General features: G+C 43.5%; 1 protein-coding gene across 1 annotated transcript in view; it reads right to left on the bottom strand.

Annotated features, from left to right (window-relative positions):
* The window catches only part of TSNARE1 (t-SNARE domain containing 1), a gene marked incomplete at its 5' end in the record, with an annotated part of 103,865 nt that overhangs the window by 49,658 nt on the left and 33,520 nt on the right, over positions 1-20,687 (bottom strand). The window contains one exon of the mRNA XM_009888175.1: positions 10,635-10,799. Coding sequence (XP_009886477.1) covers positions 10,635-10,799 — 165 coding nt within the window. The remainder of the gene's footprint in view (positions 1-10,634; positions 10,800-20,687) is intronic.

Here is a 20,687-nt window from a genome sequence, read left to right as displayed (position 1 = left end):
GCAATGTATTACCTGGTGGCATTTCATCTCTTGCCTCTGTGTCTGGATGTACTGGGTTTATGGGCCAGATGGATGTACACCAATGTACTTATAACAGCAGCATTTAGTAAACAGCAGACATGGAAAGAGAAGGAAATACAGCAAGCACTCTCTGTAGGCGCATGTGATTTTTGTATGTTTGCTATTTTAGCCTGCAACTGCCATCTATACAATTCTCCAGGTTGTTACTGAGTTATCTGTACTCTGTGGACTGCGTCAGGGAAAGGATCTTGACTCCTCAGCCATTTGGCTGGTTGAAGGCCAGCAGAATTGACTGGCTATGCTCACACAGCAGGGCATTTCACTTGGATATTAAGAAAAAAATGCTTCACCAAAAGAGTTATCAAGCATTGGAAGAGGCTGCCCAGGGAAGTGGTGGAGTCACCATCCCTGGAGGTATTTAAAAGACCTGTAGACATGGTGCTGAGGGACATGGTTTAGTGGTAACTTGGCAGTGTTAGGTTAACGTTTGGACTTGATGATGTTAAAGGCGTCTTCCAACCAAAATAATTCTATGATTCTATGATCTCTTCTGGGTCCCATGTGACACCCTGCTAGTCCTGAAATGTAATCTTATTTTGTGTGTGTTTTCTCTATGCAAGGTGGTAGGTTATTATGAGAGACCTGGGTTAAAGCTTGTTGAAGCAATTTTCTTCTAGCGTGACAGTGAAGCTCCTCTAGCATGATGATGTTCTGGGCTCTAGGAATGATAAATAAAGTATATGGCATTTCAAGCAGCATTGGGAACTACTCCAGATAAAAAATAAAAAAAAACAACACACAACTTAAGATAATATGTGGCTTTCTGGAGAAGACCAAGAAGCAGATTATCTCTCAGTGGTTTGCTCTGGAAAGAACTAAGCCTGTGCCTGCCCTGGCAAGTGTGGAAGAGCAGCAAGTGCAGATGTACGGAGAAAAACAGATGGCTCTGGGGACCCGATATTCAAAGTATCCATGAAGTTTTACTTCACACTAGCTCCAGCCTGTTCCTATGGACTGAATGTCTATTATTGGGCCGAGTCCATGAGGTGGATGCTTGCAATACATCATTTAATGGACTTACATCCCACATGAATTTAATTTGTGAGTTCTGAGAGTGCTCCAAGAAGTAAATTAAAACAAAATATGTGAGCACAACTGTGCAATTCTCACTAAAATATGAGCAAGCAGTGTGCCCAGGTGGCCAAGAAGGCCAACAGCATCCTGGCCTGTATCAGAAATAGTGTGGCCTGTAGGACTAGGGTAGCGATGGTCCCCCTGTACTCAGCACTGGCGAGGCTGCATCTTGAATACTGTGTTCGGTTTTGGTCCTCTCACAACAGGAAAGACATTGTGGGGCTGGAGCCAGAGAAAGGCAGCAAAGCTGGTGAGGGGTCTGGAGAGCAAACGTTAAGAGGAGCAGCTGAGGGAACTGGGGTTGTTTAGCCTGGAGAAAAGGAGGCTGAGGGGAGACCTTATCGCTCTCTACAACTACCTAAAAGGAGGTTGTAGCAAGGTGGGAGTCAGCTCTTCTTGCTAGTAAGAAGTGGCAGAACAAGAGGAAACAGCCTCAGGTTGTGCCAGGGCAGGTTTAGATTGGCTATGAGGAAAAATTTCTTCATGGAAAGAGTTGTCAAGCATTGGAAGAGACTTCCCAGGGAAGTGGTGGAGTCGCCATCCCTGGAGGTATTTAAAAGATGCTTTGGAACACGTTTTAGCAGTGGACTTGGTAGTCTAAGGTTAATGGTTGGGCTCGATGATCTTAAGGGTCTTTTCCAACCTGAGGATACTATGATTCTATTCTATGATTCTGAAACTGCATTTCTTATAGAAGCCAAATCATTTGAATGGACACACCTTAAGCAGACTTGCTCCATGAAGAAGCCTGGAAGTTAACTAGTACATGTTCAGTGATGACTAAGAGAGAATCTTCTGGACTGAAACAGGGAGTGAGTCAAAATGACACTGAAAACACCAAAACAGGACTAGCCCGTTCAGGGCAGAGCCTCTGAAACCCCAGTTAATAAAACTTTTCAGTGCTGACTGCCATGACACCGGCAGTTTTAAGGCAACATACCAAGGATGTGGAGATTGTCTATGAAGGGTTTTGATGTGAAAGCAAATAATTGTGGTTTGGAGCAATGCGTTAGTTGTGGGGGCCTCAAGGGGACAGAGAGGGGAGACATGAGCAAATCAATATGCAATGAAAAAGGTCACTGCATGAGTCTGCTGGGACAGACTGCTTTTTGTTCTCATTACTTGCAAGGCTTCTCCACATTTTCAAAGAGGCCAGCTGTTATTTTCACACATCTCTTATTTTGCCCTCAGGCTTGCGCAGTTTCCCACAAAATTTACCCTTAATTCACCTTACTCCTCCACTTCTCTAAACATCAGTCAAGACTAAAGGAAATTTTTGTGATCAAATCATCCCATCAATAGGCCTGCAGCTGTACAAGGACATGGAAGATGCCTGTTCTCAGGCACTGAAACCGCAGGTATTCACTTCATTGCATCCACGTCATTAAGTCCTCTTACCCTCTGAAGAGGGTGGCTGCATCAAAACTGTTTCTGGAAAACATGTTAATTCTCAAACTGTGTCAATATTTGGCTAATCTGAGTCAAAAGTGTGCCAGGGTATGCACTAACAGTGTAGGAGTGTAATGAGTTGGTTCTAGTGTCCCTGGTACTGTTCAATTTACTAGTGTAGAAATTATCTAGAAATCTTTCCATCAGCACTTGCAACCTCTGAATCAGATCCATGGGGCTTTTTATGCATTTCTTCTGCTCTGCTTTGGTACAGCACCGCGATCCTACGTACGGTCTGCTGCTGTAGGAGAAAGGAACTAACAAATGGGAAATAATTGAGAATAGAGCACTGAGGTGATTGAAAAGCAAGGGAGACCGACTTGTGAAGAGGAGGATAACTGTTAGCATTTGAGGAGTTTAGAAGTCAAAGGGGAAGAAGAATTATTTGCAGGGTCCAGTAGAGTTTCACTAGGTGTAAAGAGCTGAGAATGAGCGAAGGATCTTTAGCAAGAACAGAGGGAAGCATTTCATCAGCTCTGAAGCCTGCTGGACCGTGAAATAGTCTCCCGCAATAAATGCTGGCAGTCCTACAGCTTGGGCCATTTTAAATTAGACCAGCCAAAATACTTGAGCGGATTCTTTAGGGAACAACTCAATCCCAAGTCCCAGGGATGGCCACGTCAACCAGGCAGCTCAGCCACTCATGATAATTAGGCTCCACCACGCTGCCGTGAAAAGACCGCTGTTTGACACTCACGTGGCACCAGATCTTTCACGTACGGTACTTGTCATGATATCGTGTTATTTATACATTACTCTGAGTCGAAAAGCCTCTGTGAAGAGGCAGGCAGGGCCCTCATAAGTCAAACCCCTGGACTATTGAAGCTGATGAAAGACATAAAATAGCTTGCTTTAAACCTTCTAAACTGCGAGCATCAGTGAGAGATTTTACTGAAAATACCCCTCAGCAAGAAATGATACATCGTAATGAGTGAACAAGGAACACGTTTGAACTAACAAACACACTCTGACAGACTCTGTGGGGACTTTTTTTTGGTTTGTTTTATTTTTATTGTATTTCGTTTTCTGTCTGCTTACAAATGCTTGACTGACAGGCGTGGAGGCTGGCATCTATCACTTCTCCTCAAAACAGAGAGGGAATGAACATCAACATTTCTCAACACCAGCCCAGAGGGAAGAGCCTTTCCTAAAAATAAAAGCATTTCCCTCACACCAGTTGCCACAGCCTATCCAACTTGACTTCTCTTTTGCCAAGCAAAGTATCAACTAAAACAAAGCTCTGTTGGTTTGTTGCACTTTCTTTGGGATATCCTCAACTGATGATTAGAAACTGGACGGAGGTTTTCTGGCCATATACTCAGTTGCCACAAGATAGTAGAGCATCACCAGACAGCATCAGGTATCATGCTCTGATGACCATACATTACTGGAGAAAACTGTCCACCTCCCCACATCAGCCAAGTTAATGTCCGAGTTCTGCATTAAATACAAAAAGAAAGACATGGAAACCTGTCAAAATATACCAGGGAGTGGGGGAGGATCCTTCTTGTTATTTACTGTGTCTTCTGACCAAAATGAGGAAGGAACTTGTTAAACAACTTATTCTCACAGTTCCCCCTGAGATATAGGATGATGCTTTGAGCCTCATTGTATAGGCAACTTAAGATCAGGACGATCAGTGCCTAGGGCACATAAGGAGTTGATGGCAGAGTTAACACTTGAACTAATTTCTCCAAATGCTTCCTAGAATCCTTCAACTGGGAGACTCTCCATGGCTGCAGAGTCATCTGCAAGTGATGGTCTCCAGTTCACAATGTCCGTCCAGTCAATAGCGATTAATCATTAAACTGTTTTCCAGCTAGACTCACCTCGTATTCATTCTGTCTGAATGACTGACTTCCTGACGGCTAAGTAATTTGGCAGCTGAAATTATCTGTATAAACTGATGGGCATCTGATGGGCTGAGAGGTGATGTGGTGTCCTGGTAATGTCAGGTTTAGTAGCTGACAAAACGGGCAGCTGCCTACCTCCATGGGCGGAGCTCTTCTTGCTGCTGATCCTCCTGTGGAGGCGGGGAGAAAAAGGGGTGTAGGGAGGTCAGGATAGATGAAGTGCCCTTTGCTATTTCAGGGACAACCGTTCCCAATACCAGGAGCAAGCCCTGCTCTCCAAATCTGCCTTTCCCTGGTATATTTCTCTCTCGGCTATTCCCCACTTTTCATGATAGGAGAATGCCCACTGCTGTGTTAACAGCCCGGGAAGCACAGGAGTGGAACAGGAGACTGATATAAGAAAGGAATCAGGGTTGTGGAGGAGGTGGGATGAGCTGGTGGTGACTCCAAGGAAACAGTAGTGGGGTCTGGGAGGGGTTCGTCTCATCTTCCTTTCTCATCACCTCTGAAGAACCTGTCTGCACAGAGAGGATCACTGGAGACTTTCTGAATCAATATGGTGTTTAACATCTTTTTTTTTGTAGGTCCTTCCAATCACCAGATGAAATTCTGAAGTTCCCCATTCAAGGCTTATCCATTTGTTCTCAAAGTTATATCTCCTTCTGTTTTTTCACAAGACCAGAGGTGCCAATGAGAGGACGCTAAATTATATATATTTGCTATGACAGAGCTTGTGCCAGCATTGAGCTCTGACAATGCACATTACAGTTCAGCTCATGTATTTCTGATGGCACATTTTACAGTGCTATATATAAAGTTGTTATGGCATCTATTATTCACTGCCAATACAGTTCAAGTTAAAATAGGTTTTATATAACAGTTCAAAGCAATATTTTAAGAAATAACACTTGTGTCAAGGCTGCTGTGTCCTACCAGATTTTGACATTTCCAAGTAATAATGATCTTTATCCAAAATGTAAGGTTTTGGCGAGACATCTCCCTTGCAGACTTCTCTATTTTTAATCTGCAAGCAATAGCAAAAGAAGAGCATTTAAATAAAATGAACAGCCAGCTGAACTTTTGACATGGCTGTTATCTTTCTAGGTGGAAACTGTGAACGATGAAAAGTGACTCAAGGGATGTTCATGACAGAGAACAGTGTCCCATTAACCTGAACCTCTGAAGAGATTCTGGAGATGTGGAAAACACACGAGTGGGACAGAGTCATTGGAACATTAAGAAGATGTCTATTATGAGCACAATTTTATATCTGTTTTTCGGGACACAAGAGGGGAAGAGAATTTATTTCCTCATTTCTTTAGCAATGAAAAAGGTTTTATATCTGTTCTTTCAAAAAGGCCAAATTCAATGTCTCTTAAAAAAAGACCCATTATAGCTACCAGTACCATGAGTGCCTCCAAACTAATCAGTGTGGCCCAGAAGATATGATGTTCTAGCAATGCTCTGTGACCTCTTCTGTGCTGCTTAAGATCTATAAGTTTCTGGTGCTAGTTATGCAGGAAAGCAAAAATCCCAGCAAGACCAATCTACTTGCATAAGAGATGTTTTGCACATCTCTGCTCTTCGTTCTGGTCCCCAAAGAGCAAAAGAGAACAAATGCTATACATCAGTTTGGCAATAAATTTAGTTTATTAGCAGTGTTTGACAGTTAGGAATAATGGTTCCTTTTAACCTTCTCACTGGTTTTGAAAACATATTGGAAAAAAGTTGTAAGGGTGACTATGAGCTCAGTGAGTCCCTCCTCTGTATACCCCAAACTTCTAATGAAATCAGGGATGTTTTAATGTGCAAGATGAGTCCTTTCACAAGAAATAAGTTCATGCGTGTCAACAAACAAAAAACCAAAAAACAATGAAAATGATTTAAAAGCACCATCTGCTTATTCAAACACAGCTGGGGAGAGGTAGGATGCAGTCCAAAAATCCATTTCATTTTCATTACATTTCTTTCAAAAGAGATGTTAAATAAAATACTTTTGGTCCTAAACATTTTCCTGCTGGGGAGAACTATTTAAGCTACATTTGAAATAGTGCTTTTGGAATGCAGTCCTCCTTCCTGGACAAACACGGATCTTTGGCAGCAAAACAAAATGGATGTAGCTATGATGGTGGCTACACGGGAGGTGATTCTGCCCCTCTGCTCCACTCTGGTCAGACCCCACCTGCAGTACTGCATCCAGTTTTGGAGCCCCCAACATAAGAAGGACATAGACCTGTTGGAGAGGGTCCAGCGGAGGGTCGTGAAGGTGATCAGAGGGATGGAGCGCCTGCTATAAGGAAAGGCTGAGAGACTTGGGGTTGTTCAGCCTGGAGAAGAGAAGGCTCCGAGGAGACCTTATAGCAGCCTTCCAGTACCTGAAGGGGGCCTACAGGAAAGCTGGAGAGGGATTTTTAGCAGGGCCTGTTGTGATAGGACGGGAATCGATGGCTTTAAACTAAAAGAGGAAAGATTTAGACTAGACAGAAGGAAGAAATTTTTTACACTGAGGGTGGTGAGACACTGGTCCAGGTTGCCCAGAGAGGCGGTAGATGCCCCATCCCTGGAAACATGCCAGGTCAGGTTGGACGGGGCTCTGAGCAACCTGCTCAGAGCAACCATGCACCAGTACAGGTTGGGGGCTGACCTCCTGGAGAGCAGCTCTGTGGAGAGGGACCTGGGAGTCCTGGTGGACAACAGGATGACCATGAGCCAGCAATGTGCCCTGGCGGCCAAGAAGGCGAATGGCATCCTGGGGTGCATCAAGAAGAGTGTGGCCAGCAGGGCGAGGGAGGTCATCCTCCCCCTCTACTCTGCCCTGGTGAGACCGCATCTGGAGTACTGTGTCCCGTTCTGGGCTCCCCAGTTCAAGAAAGACAGGGAACTGCTGGAGAGGGGCCAGCAAAGGGCAACGAAGATGATTAGGGGACTGGAGCACCTTTCTTATGAGGAAAGGCTGAGGGACTTGGGTCTCTTTAGTCTAGAGAAAAGAAGATTGAGGGGGGATCTTATTAATACATACAAATACTTAATGGGAGGATGCCAGGGGGATGGCAGCAGTCTTTTTTCAGTGGCGCCCAGTGATAGGACGAGGGGTAATGGGCATAAACTTGAACATAGGAAGTTCCATCTTAACATGAGAAGGAACTTCTTTACTTTGAGGGTAGTAGAGCACTGGAACAGGCTGCCCAGAGAGGGGGTGGAGTCTCCCACTCTGGAGACATTCAAAACCCACCTGGACACTGGCCTGTGCAACATGCTGTAGGTGACCCTGCTCTGGCAGGGGGGGTGGACGAGACGATCTTTAAAGGTCTGTTCCACCCCAAACCATTCTATGATTCTATCATTCTGTGATGGAGATGGGGGAAAAAACCCACCAAAAACATAAAAAGAAAGCGCACACATTCTGAGGAAGCAGACGGCTGAACAACATTAACTACGTAAGTTGAGAAAGTTATTCAGAGGTATTCATATTAGGCAGAAAGGTAAACAGGATGTACCAAATCAATAGATATGCAACCTGCACAATAAATGTGTTGCATTTATTTAGAAGTTATGTTGGGCTAGGACTGGATTCCCTTAACTCACCCTAAAAGCCCCATGTGGTCTAGTGTGGCCCCACGCAAAGATGTCAGCTTGTGGCACAGTAATGGAATTTAACCAGCAAAATAAGGATCTCTCTGAGGAGACATGACTACACCTCTTGATTTCTCAAAGTTGGTGTGCTTGAGGTTGGCTTGGGATTTGTCATTCTCCACTGCCTAATGGGGAAACACTTAAAGTTGTTGTGTTGTTTGTTTGTTTTTTTTTTCCCGGACATGACAGGGAGGAAACATAGAGACAGAAGGAAAAAGGCAGTGACTATATTTCAAAGAAAAGGATCACAACAATATCCTTTATATCCACAACACCGTTTCAGAAATACCTTTGAATTCACCTTTCTTGAATATCAAAGTGCAGGAGCATCCCAAAACACGCAATAAATTTTCTTGCAACAAAGTTCCCTAGAGTTTGAGCTGGTGGATACAAAGAGATTCCTTAAGTATCAAAGGACAATTCATGCCCAAGGATACTCTGTGTGACAATATTCTTCAACAATTCCATCCCTACTAATGCACGCAAGTCCAAAAAGCTCAGTCATCTCTACTCAGCAAACCATAGCAGAAATTAGACATACATTAACCTTGACCCACTCCTACAAAACTGTCAAAATTTCTTACTTACGGTGTTGAATCATCTGTAGCTATCACTGTTTGCAAACAGAGGTCAACGCCTCGAAAAGCACCAGTCTACAGCAGGAACGTTTGTCCCCTTTTTGCACTGTTAACTCAATCACAATTCCTGCTATACCGCAACCAAAATCTATTCTGATAAAATTAGCTCAATCCAATTAAGGGACAAAGTATAGTCCTTAATTAAATGTTCTGATTATTCTGAAGCCCTCTTTTTTTTTTTTTTTTTTTTTTTTTTGGTTCATCTTGAGTTTAGGTCTGTAAAAGCATACAAATTAGAAAGACTTATAATGTTCTGCTTTTACTCATTTATTGCTTAAATTTGAGTAACAAGAGTTTCCCAAAAGCATAAAAAGAGAAGTATAAAAAGAAAAAATGTGGGATGTTTAACTTATTCAAACCTCTTTTTGTTCCTTTTTTTTGTATTTTATTTATAGCACTTATAAAAAAAAAGGGGGAACAAAAATAGTATGTCTTCTTTTAACTACATTAAGAACAACCAAATGCTTTGATAAAGCAAAAATATTGAATTATTTGAAAAAGTTAAAAAGTTATTTCCTCTTGTCTACCTATTATTCTCTCTAAGGGTAAAGTTGAATATCTTCTGCCAGTGACAAAAACCAGTTTCAAGTTTGCATGCACAAAGGAAGTTGTTTTGATGCAGAACCAAGCTCAATTAAACTAATTCACTACAAACTTGGTTATGGAAGACTCACTGAAAAAAAAAAAAAAAAACAAACAAACCCAAAACATTAGAATCATAGAATCATAGAACTCTATAGGGTGGAAGGGGACATTTAAGATCATTAAGTCCAATCATCAACCTAACACTGCCAAAACCACAACTAAACCATGTCCATCAGCACCATGTCTACACATCTTTTAAATACCTCCAGGGATGGCAATTCTACCACTTCCCTGGGCAGCCTCTTCCAATGCTTGACAAGCCTTTTGGTGAAGCATTTTTTCCTAATATCCAAACTAAACCTCGCCTGGCATAACTTGAACCCATTTCCTCTCATCCTATCACTTGTTACTTGGGAGAAGAGGTCAGCCCCCACCCCCGTACAACGTCCTTTCAGATAGTTGTAGAGAGTGACAAGGTCTCCTGTCAGCCTCCTCTTCTCCAGGCTAAACAACCCCAGTTCCCTCAGCCACTCCTCTGTTCTCCAGACCCTTCACCAGCTTCATTGCCCTTCTCTGGAAATGCTCTGGACACACCCCAGTTCACTCAGAACCTCCATGTCTTTCTTGTAGTGAGGGGCCCAAAACTGACCACAGTACTTGAGGTGGAGCCTCACCAGTGCCGAGTACAGGGGGACGATCACTGCCCCAGTCCTGCTGACCACACTATTTCTGGTATAGGCCAGGATGCCATTGGCCTTCTTGGCCACCTGGGCACACTGCTGGCTCATATTAAGCCAATTGTTGACCCACACCGCCGGATCCTTTTCTGCTGGGCAACTTTCCAGCCTCTCTTCCCCAAGCCTGTAGCACTGCATGGGGTTGTTGTGACCCAAGTGCAGGACCCAGCACTTGGCCTTATCGAACCTCATACCATTGGCCTCAGCCCACCCATCCAGCCTGTCCAGATCTCTCTGTAGAGCCTTCCTACCCTCAAGCAGGTTGACAGTCCTGCCTAACTTTGGCTGGCTGTTGTTAGTCCTGCCTAACTTCGGCTGGCAGGTTGACAGTCCTGCCTAACTTTGAGCTATTATTAGCCCATGAAGATTAATTAATTCTTGTCATTTTCATTACAGGTCGTATGTATTCCTAATTCTTCCTCCTGCCACTGATTTTTAGGAACATCTGATAGTCTCTCCCATGTTTAGCGATGCTGTACAGGCAGCCATGTAAGTCAGCATTTTCTTCATCATGTTGAGCAATGCACAACACAACAAACCTGCACTTCCAGCTTGCAAGCCCATGACGGGAGAAGGTTACTGACCTCGATCTGCTGAATGGCCTCTTCCCGCTGACGGATAGCCTCCAGGTCCTCTTCTGTGATTTCCGAGAGCAAGGCTTGATCCTGGCTCTGGTTCTGCCACATGTCATCTCCCCCATTAAAGATCTTCTCATCATCAGGTAGGTCAGAGAAGGGGGTCCTAGGGCTCTGCTGAGATGAGAGAATGGAAAGAAAGCAAAAGCAGTGTAAATATTGTTCAGTTTTACATAGTCTTCTTAAGGGAAAAGAAAATAGTAATAAAATAGATGTCATAAACAGTGGTAAAAAGGTGAAGAGGAGTAAGTTACATGAGAGTAAACATATCAAGCCCCGAAGGAAGCATTAGGACCTGAAGACAGATCTCCTGAGCTACATTTGAGCCCCAGCAACCAGCTTCAATTTTCCACCAGTTCTGACACAACAAAAACTTGTATGTGTATCTGAAAAATGACACATTTACCTTGCTGATTTTCCTGCAAATTCTTTAGGGATTAGACACTTTCTCATAAAGCCTATGCATTTGCCTTGAAGACTTTACGACCCAACTCTTGACATTCAACATAGCAAAGGATGCTATCTTGTCTATTTATGAGTTAATACAGCTAAGAAAAAAGGAAAATCATTACAGTAATGTGACCGCATAGTCATCAGTTTGAGCCTCTCACGCTTTCATGGTGTTCAGTCTCCAGAATTGACCTGATTTTGCTGCCACGTCACATACCATTTTCGAGGTAGCCAGATGTTCACACTGCCTTTGAGAGCTGTGCGTGTATTCAGGTCCAGATTGAAAGAGTCTGGTCATGATCTAGCTGCACCACACTACAGGTAGGGGCAGAGGTTTAACAAGGTCTTCTCCTCCTCCCAGCCTGTAGCTTCTGTGCCTATAAAGAGGTTAGGTTCAGCCTAGACTGGACTCAGAGGATGAACAGACACAAGGTTTGTATGGGCAATCAGGACGCTAAACTTATGTTCTAATCTAATAGGCACTGCTGAAGACTCCAATCCTACAACCGCACGAGTATTTCACTTCAAACAATGCACATGGTCCTTTGAACTGGCCTTGATCTGAGCTTTGACTCCTAATCAAAAGTTACAGTAAAAAAGCAATCCAACTGCTTCTGACGCTCTGAAGTTGAAAGAAGAAATGGCAGTCGCTACAGCACGTTCTTGACCTGAATGTTCCCAAAATCCCTGAAAGCCACAGGAGAAAACAAGCACAAGAATTCAGGAGGATGTTCAGTTCTCTGCATCTGGACTTATCTGCAGCACAAACACTGGGACTTTTCAACGGGTTGTGCCTGAGAAATAAAGGCCTTTGCTTTCTTGCTGTGGCTAAATTTTCAAAGATGTTAAATGCCCTGAATTCCCACAGAATTAAAAGGAAGCAAGACCATCAGCTGTCTTGCTGGAAGGACACAGTCAGGCAGGAGAACTGGAAGAACTGGGAGGACCTGAGTGGCAGTTGCAGAGGAAACAATGCCAAATCACCACAGCAAGAATGAGAAGCTTAACCAAGAGTACATGAGGGAGACAGGGGAATGGAGGGGAGAGGAAATCACTTATAATGTGCTTTACTTCTTGTTGTTTGCTTAGAGATCTGCCTTGGAGGAACTGAGATAGAGGCATAGAGAAAATGGGTAATATTTAACTCTTGCAATCACATTTAGGCACTTTAGCTGCACAGACCTGGAAGAATATCAGGCACCTGGAAACTTTTATTTAACGCTTTAACTCTTTAAAAACTGTATAATTTCTGCATTTAGAAACTAAAGAATTTTTGCAGGTGCCTAAATCTAGACATTGCCTTGCAAAACAAATTCATTATTACTATTGCCATCATCTAGTCACAGACAAAGAAAATCACACAACGTGATGAAGGAAGCGGGGTGATGGAAGAAGTAGAGGCATACAGAAAAATAGGCAGTAAACAGTCAAGTGCCTTTCAAAAATATAAACAGAAGATTAAAATCTTTTACATTAATGCCTGCCTTTGTTTCACCTTCTGCTTCCCTGGGATCTGTTATCTACAGAGAAAGGGCGTGTTACAGGAAGAAAATAATCATTTAAAATTAGGTTAAAATTTCATTTACAGTTTAAAAGACACATTTTAATAGGATTAAGATACGCTGGGGGTGTTTTATTCACTAATTATTACGTGCCTTGGACACTAACTTATCTGGTAAAGTGTTTCACTGTCAAAAGCGTATATTAATGGACTCAAGAAAAAAAAAAAAACTCCCTTGGGGCACACTCTAATGCTTCATTTATAGTGACAGAGGTGTCCTCTCATCTTCACCAGTGGGCTAACTAGGACATGAGGAGGCAGTTATACTGCACAGTGCCAAGTAGGCTGGAAAGGCCTACGTGGCTGCCCTCTGAAGATGCAGGAAAACAGTGATTTAATGAAATTCTTGTACTATGGTCACAGCAAGGAATCTCTGCCATGGACCTAATTGCACACAAATGGACACGTAAAGCCATGCTCCACATTTCAGTGGAAGATAACACAATGACAAGTTATCAAACATTTCCTGTTCTGTTCTCATGTGGAAGCACGGGATTAATGGGAGAGTCAGCAATACAGCAACTAACTTTTCAAATTACCATAGAAACATAGAATCATAGAATGGTTTAGGTTGGAAGGCACCTTGAAGATCATCGAGTTCCAACCCCCTGCCATGGGCAGGGACACCTCCCACTACACCAGGTTATTCAAAGCCCCATCCAGCCTGGCCTTGAACATCTCCAGGGATGGGGCATCAGCAAGTTCTCTGGGCAACATGGGCCAGGGGCTTACCACCCCCAGAGTGAAAAATTTCTTCCTAATATCTAATCTACATCTCCCCTCTTTCAGTTTGAAATCATTACTCCTCATCCTATCACTACATGCCCTGCTAAAAAGTCCATCCCCAGCTCTCCTGTAGGCCCCATTTATGTACTGGAAGGGGTTCTGAGGTCTCCCCGGAGCCTTCTCTTCTCCAGGCTGAACAACCCCAGCTCTCTCAGCCTACCCTCATAGGAGAGGTGCTCCATCTCTCTAATAATCTTCATGGCCCTCCTCTGGACCTACTTCAACAGGTCCATGTCTTTCCTATGTTGGGGTCTCCAGAGCTGGATGCAGTACTCCGAGTGGGGTCTCACCAGAACAGAGCAGAGGGGCAGAATCACCTTCCTGAATTATTTAGTATGTGTAAGACCACAGTTGTATCATAAATATGCTTGACCTTGGCCTGTGTCAACTCTATTACTCATCCCTACTTGTTGGTCCTGGTATCTGTAAATAACGTGTGTGTCCCCCATATCATCCAGACAGTGCAATGAAAGTGGTGCTGCTCAGTAGTCTCTTACAAAAGCTGGCTATTCATGTGTTTAAATAGATAATGGTCTAGACACAGATGTTTTTGCCTAAACAAAGTAGTGGCTTAAGTTAATTTCAGAGCTGCTGAAGGCAATTATGTGAGTTTGTATCCTTAACATCTTTCCAGAAAATCCGACCATGGCTTCTGAATGAGTGAGCAAATCAGGAAACAACGGGATGTAGCAGGGCTGAAATTTCCTTTCAGACATAAAAACGGCTCCGTTCTCAATTTAAATATAGTCACCATGACGAGCTATCGGGATACGTACGGTGGCTGGCTGTGCTAACAAGTCAAAAGTGATTTTGTGTTTGTTGATGGTACAGTGTCCCTCATTTCTGTGATAAAGCGAACAAATCCTGGGATCGAAAGTCTGAAGAAATCTGATGACTTTTAATACTTCTGCTTGAAAACTACATACAGCTTGGTTTATCAGCGAGTTTTGTTCCCTTTTAAGCTGTGCTCATTGCCTTGTCTGACAAAATATTTTATTTATAGCAAGCAAAAAAAAAAAAAAAAATGATGGAGGGCACTCACTGAGCCTCCACAGATAAAGTTCCTTTTGACAATGCACTGCAAGGGGCCATAACTCCCTATACAGTCATTTCCACATTAAATATGATTTAGTGCCAAATTTTATACCCTGCAAATCTCTGTGTAATTTTCTGTTGGATTTCCTTTCATAAATTGTTAATTGGATGTGTTTGAAGTTGTTCTTTTGTTGAAATTTGCCTGTGGCAGATTTTTGTCAAGATGTATCCATAAACCAAACTCTGCCTGTGGAAAAAAATGATAGGAGAGAAAAAGTTGAGTACATCTGATATGCTCAGTAGTTCTTTTAAAACTAGGACCGAGGGTCATATTATGCTGTTATTCATCATATCTGAAAAATTATGCCCAGGCACAACATTTTTCCTGTTGGATAAAATCTTTTCAGTAGGATAAAATCATTGCTGCTTACAACTACATTTTTTTTTATCAGATTTATTCTACCAATGGGGAGATGCTATGCATAGCTGCTGATAGAGAAAAAGAAAAAAAAAATAAATAAAAAGGTTTTATTTGCATGGTGACAACTTCTGCCAGTGTCTGTACTTCACCAGCAGTAAAATCTTTGCATCGAAGCTGAAGGTCTGAGGACCCCTCCACAGATGACCCTGTTCTGGCCCTGGTGCCTGCCTCACTATGAGAAGGAAGAGAAAAGGACCCTTAACACACACAATTTCTTCTCCTTGTACACAGCAATAGCAAAAGTTTTACAGCCTATGTCACATAAAACCACCAAGCAAGGGACTGAAATGACCTCTCCTCTAGTTCCCATATGGTCTTTATTCCACTGAAAAGGAGCAATTTAACAGGAACCCCACCAAATATAACATCAACCAGCCTTCACGGTTCATCTTCAGAGAGTTAGGGAATCTCCTGTAGCAGTACACAGTGTGCTGGTACCATCTCAGTTCTGTAACGACCTTTAACGATGCCATTTTGCATTGCTCATTACAAGATTGTTCCCTCATCAGAAATTAAGGGCACAAAACATTGACTGGAGATGGATGAGAAATGTTTTTTTCTGCCAGTGAAATGTTTAGTGATTGCAAAGGAAAATTTCTTTTCCACACCTCATCAAAACCTGAAGATACAGAGAAAAACAGTACGACAGAGAGAAAGAGGGAGATACACGCATACGCTCCCTCCAGCTCAGGTTAGCTACAACTCAGATGATTAAGGCACCCAACACCAGCTGCAGTAAGATGGGCCTCTCACAGTCTGTCCAAAAAGAACTGTAAAAGTTGGTTAAAATAATTATGATTTATTGGAGCTGGATTTAAAGACTTTGTCCACCAAATGAATGACACGCTAGAGGCAGGAGGATGGCAGGCTGAGGAAGACATTCACATAACTCTACCTTCAGCTTTGGTGTGAAGGCAGCTAGCTGAAAAGGAGACTTAATTGAGCTCAGTGGCTCAAATTAGGCAACAGGAACACATTTCTACACCATCTCCATCCACTCCAACTTCAACCAGGAACCGAAGAAGAGGGTTTCGTTTCTGACTGTGTGTGAAAACGTGGGAAGAGGATACTAACGGAGTAACTTAGGATGGATGTGAAAAAGCTGTTGGTATCATCAAAGTGGGGAAGGTGGGTCTCCTAACTGCACTGAAAACCTAATTCTGGAGAATAAGAAGGAACACAAGCTCCTTCTTTTCTGACTATTTCCCCACTCACATGCACATTTCAAGCAGTTGGAGCTGTCCTCTTCACCACTGGGCTGTGCGACACTTCAGACTCCCGTTGATATGCGCAGCACAATTCACAAATTCATTGTTACCTCCAAGTTTATATGAGCACAGGTAAAAGGAATCTCACTCACATACGCTGAATTTGTACTATGTACTGCAGGTTGTTCCAAGGAAATCTTCAACCATGAAACTGAAAATTTTAGAGGCCTTACATGACTTAGGTAGTAAACCAAGGAAGGTTGCTCCGTCTACTCCAATCTCCAGAAGCCTTCTGCACCTCTAGCAGGAATATGGCCAGCTTGAGCAGTGATCAACACACCTCCCACACCTCCTGCAAACTATCACATCTCCTTAGGTAACATTTTGGCTCTGACTTTCACACAAAATGCAAATGCGGAGATGTTTATCTCTTGCTTTATAGTATGTATAGACATATAAACAGCCAGGCTACACTTTATGAGGCTATCCTATTCTCCCCAGCATCCAGCCTTTGCGATTCACGTTTTATTGCATGTAGAATAATGAGGCCGGAGTGCCTGCATTAAAGATCAATAAAATACTTTATATGGAGGGCCACTGTGCAGAATACTGCTGTAGTTACGCTGCCTGCCTGTGCCCGACACATTTTTAAGAGCAGATTGGCACTACAAGCTATTTGGGACAAAAATGGCACAGAGCAGCCCATTTGGCCTGCCGAATCTACAATGTGCAGCTAGGTTAAGAAGACAGATAAATCGGATGAGATGATCTTTCTCAAACCATCCCTCCAAAACAACCAACTTCGCAGAGTCAATGAGATTTCGAGCGGCATCTCGCCAAGCAAAAGCCCAGAGCAATTACAGGTAGGAAGGCCTCAGGCAGTCACAGAACAAGCAGCCTGGGAATTCTAAATCTTTTAGACGAGTGAAATAGTGATATTACAACTTTGCATTATCTTCCACGCAGAAGATCGAAGCAGCGATGGGTAATCTGAGCTCTGTTACCTTACGAAAGGAGCTTCCCACGACAACGGGGGAAAAAACGCAATCACAAATTAACAATTGCTTGCTCTTCCTTTTCACCCAAACACGGGCACATTTAAAACTACCGCAAAAAGGACGACTTTTAAGTGGGATATTTTCAATCCTTCCTGCATGCATCACTAACGTGGGCAAATACAGAAATGCGTTCAGCATTTTCTTCAAGTTATGTAAATTTGATTACTCTGCACCAATGTAGCGTGAGAAAAAACAGCATGGGGAAATTAGCATAAAGGGAAGGGTTGAAGTGCACTTTTATTTAAATTAACTAAAATCTCTCATGTCTTTCTGTCTTCACTCTTAATCAAGTTTACTTTTGAATGATGTGAACCTGAAATTGAGCAAGAAAATCACCATTTCTACCAGATTCCTGATACAGAATCTGCAAGAAAATACTAGTTTTAGGGAAAATGTAATAGCAGAAACTATATCACTGGTTTGCTTTTCAGCATTTATAAGTTTAATCATTCAAGTCTCTGCAGTCATGAAGACTCAGAAAATCCATTTAGTTTCCTGGAACTAGAAGAGACTTAGTAACAGAGTACCTAGTTCATACCTCCTACTGTTTTCTGCTTCTTTATTTTTCCTCCAAGACTTTATTACTTTACCAAATTCATTCAGAGAAATACTGACCTCATCACCTAGGGCTGCTCTAGTTCAGAGTCGATCTTACTGTAGTCGGGGCAAGAGAATTAAATGACATGTCTGTGGTAGATGAAGAAAAAGAAAATAAGCCAGGAGCTTGAGGTTTAGCTCTCTGATAACCAATGTGCTTTTAAGAAGCACAGCATATTTTCACCCCAAGGTGAAGACCAAATTTAGGAGGAATGGCCTTCCTGCCAGGCTTAGATGGTGCGGCTGACACTAATATTTTACTCATGGAGAGCATCAGCTTCTAGGGCAAACTTCAGTCAATTGTGAGGGCTACATTTTGTCACGTATTTTTGCCCTGTGTAATTCTTACAGACGCCCCGTAAGGAAAAGAAGGGACAGTTTGTCCTGTTCCTATTTCCATTCCTTCTCCTTTTCTTCTCTTTATTTGGCAACTTTGTCTACCATGCAAATAGATGGTCCCGTGGCGATGCGAGTGAAGCGAAACAGCAACAATGACAAGAGGTATAAATTTCCTCTCTCTGTAATCTAACGTCCTTTTCTTTTCAAACCTGTTTCATTGAATGACTTAAGTCTGATCACACATGTCTAAACCCATCCTTCTCAAAGCCAACTGCCTGTGCTATCACTAGCTTCAGGTGGCATCTCTAAACATGCAAAGCAAGTGGATAAACGCTCCTTTAAGATTGTCACAAAGGAGAGCATTCACCGGTATTTTTACAGCATCGCATTACATTCCTAAAGCTGTTCCTGTCCTTTCCTAGCTGTCTGAATTATATTCTCATAGTTCTCCATCTCTACGCAACTCTGCTGCTGGCACCGTGTTTTGGCTGGCACTGCTGGCTGAGAGCTGTACTGTACGTCGTCCCTGGGTCCTGATGCTATGCAGAAATCTCCCCTGCTTGCAGCTCCCTTGCTGAACATCTGAAGCACCCAGCATTCGTGTGAATGGACCACGCTCGCAAGAGCTCACAGACACATCACGACTGTCTAGAAAGGCCCGTGGTTGTCTCTGACACACAGCTGGTGAGCAGGTTCCTGCTCAAAAGGCAAACAAGAAGGAGAATGAGTCATTGGCTCATTCCTTAACACCCGTCTAGTGAAAAAAAAAAAAGGTGACAAGTCTTTTTTCCTGGGTTCACATGGAGGCAAGAGACGAATTCAGATTGATTTCCTACAGCAGAGACAACCCAAAGCATGGGCATAGTGCCACTCCGTAGCTGGAGTAGTGGAAAAGTAGGGAGATGCTGAAAATAGAAGGTATGTCTTTATTCTTTCAGGAAAGGAGTAACTCAGTGAAATTCGATAAGGGCAAGTGTAGGGTCCTACACCTGGGGAGGAATAACCCCATGCACCAGTACAGGTTAGGGGCTGACCTGCTGGAAGGCAGCTCTGCAGAGAAGGACCTGGGAGTCCTGGTGGACAAGTTGACCATAAGTCAGCAATGTGCCCTGGTGGCCAAGAAGGCCAATGGCATCCTGGGGTGCATTAAAAAAAGCGTGTCCAGCAGGTGGAGGGAGGTCATCCTCCCCTTCCGCTCTGCACTTGGTGAGGCCACATCTGGAGTGCTCTATCCAGTTCTGGACCCCCCCGTTCAAGAAAGACAGGGAACTGCTGGATATAGTCCAGCAGAGGGCTACAAAGATGATCAGGGGACTGGAGCACCTCTCTGATGAGGAAAGGCTGAGAAACCTGGGGCTGTTTAGCCGGGAGAAGAGAAGACTGAGAGGGGATCTCACCACTGCTTACCAATATTGAAAGGGCGGGTGGCAAAAGGATGGGGCCAGACTCTTTTCAGTGGTGCCCAGCGAACATGGGAACATGGGAAATTCCATCTGAACATGAGGAAAAACTTCTTTCCTTTGAGGGTGGCAGAGCACTGTCACAGGCTGCCCAGAGAGGGTGTGGAGTCTCTTTCTCTGGAGATATTCCAAACCCGCCTGGGTGCGTTCCTGTCCAACCTGCTGTAGGTGACGCTGCTCTGGCAGGGGGGTTGGACTAGATGATCTCCAAAGGTCCCTTTCAACCCTGACCATTTTGTGATTCTGTGAAATTGACTGCTTTTGAACTACATGGAAGGTATGAAAATGGGCAGATATACTGAATCCTGGTAGGTGCTATGCAGAGTGGAGTGTTTGGATTTACATGTTAGTGGCAAAACCAAAGTAAGTTTTTATGCCACGCACTTTGGAGGAGCGTCACTCCTGTTAATCCTCGTCTCCTTCTCAGGCTTTTTTGGAGTGCTCAGCCACTTTTTCTCAGAAACATGGTTCACTCCCACAAAACCTCTTTGGCAGCAATCTTTTTATCTCTTCGTTACTGGCCTTTGGCAGGGTTTCAGTGGACTGCTCAGTGTCCAAGCAAACGTTCACAGCCTGGTACTGAGGAACATTCCCATTTAGTGACAGCTCTGCAAAACATCTGCACATTTCACAGCCCCTGCACTGTATGAGTTCACAAAACTTCAGCTAATGCCCAAAAGACTGATTCCAAATTAGGGCAAAAAAACAGAAGCAGCTTTTCACCACCAACCTGGAGGAGTATCGCTGAGCCTTGTAAGGGTAGGTGGTCAGTTGATAAGGATGGTTGGTATGAGTTTCAACAAGGGCAAGTGCCAGGTCCTGTACTTGGGCCACAATAACCCCATGCAGCGCTACAGGCTTGGGGAAGTGTGGCTGGAAAGCTGCCTGGCAGAAAGATACCTGGGGGTTCTAATTGACAAGCGGCTGAATATGAGCTGGCAGTGTGCCCAGGTGGCCAAGAAAGTCAACGGCATCCTGGCTTGTATTAGAAATAGCATGGCCAGCAGAAGTAGGGAGGTGATTGTGC

Source organism: Charadrius vociferus, unplaced genomic scaffold (genome assembly GCF_000708025.1).
Source record: "Charadrius vociferus isolate BGI_N301 unplaced genomic scaffold, ASM70802v2 scaffold276, whole genome shotgun sequence".
Classification (NCBI taxonomy): domain Eukaryota; kingdom Metazoa; phylum Chordata; class Aves; order Charadriiformes; family Charadriidae; genus Charadrius; species Charadrius vociferus.
The sequence above is the reverse complement of the archived record's forward strand: the minus strand, read 5'-3'. Positions and strand labels throughout refer to the sequence as shown.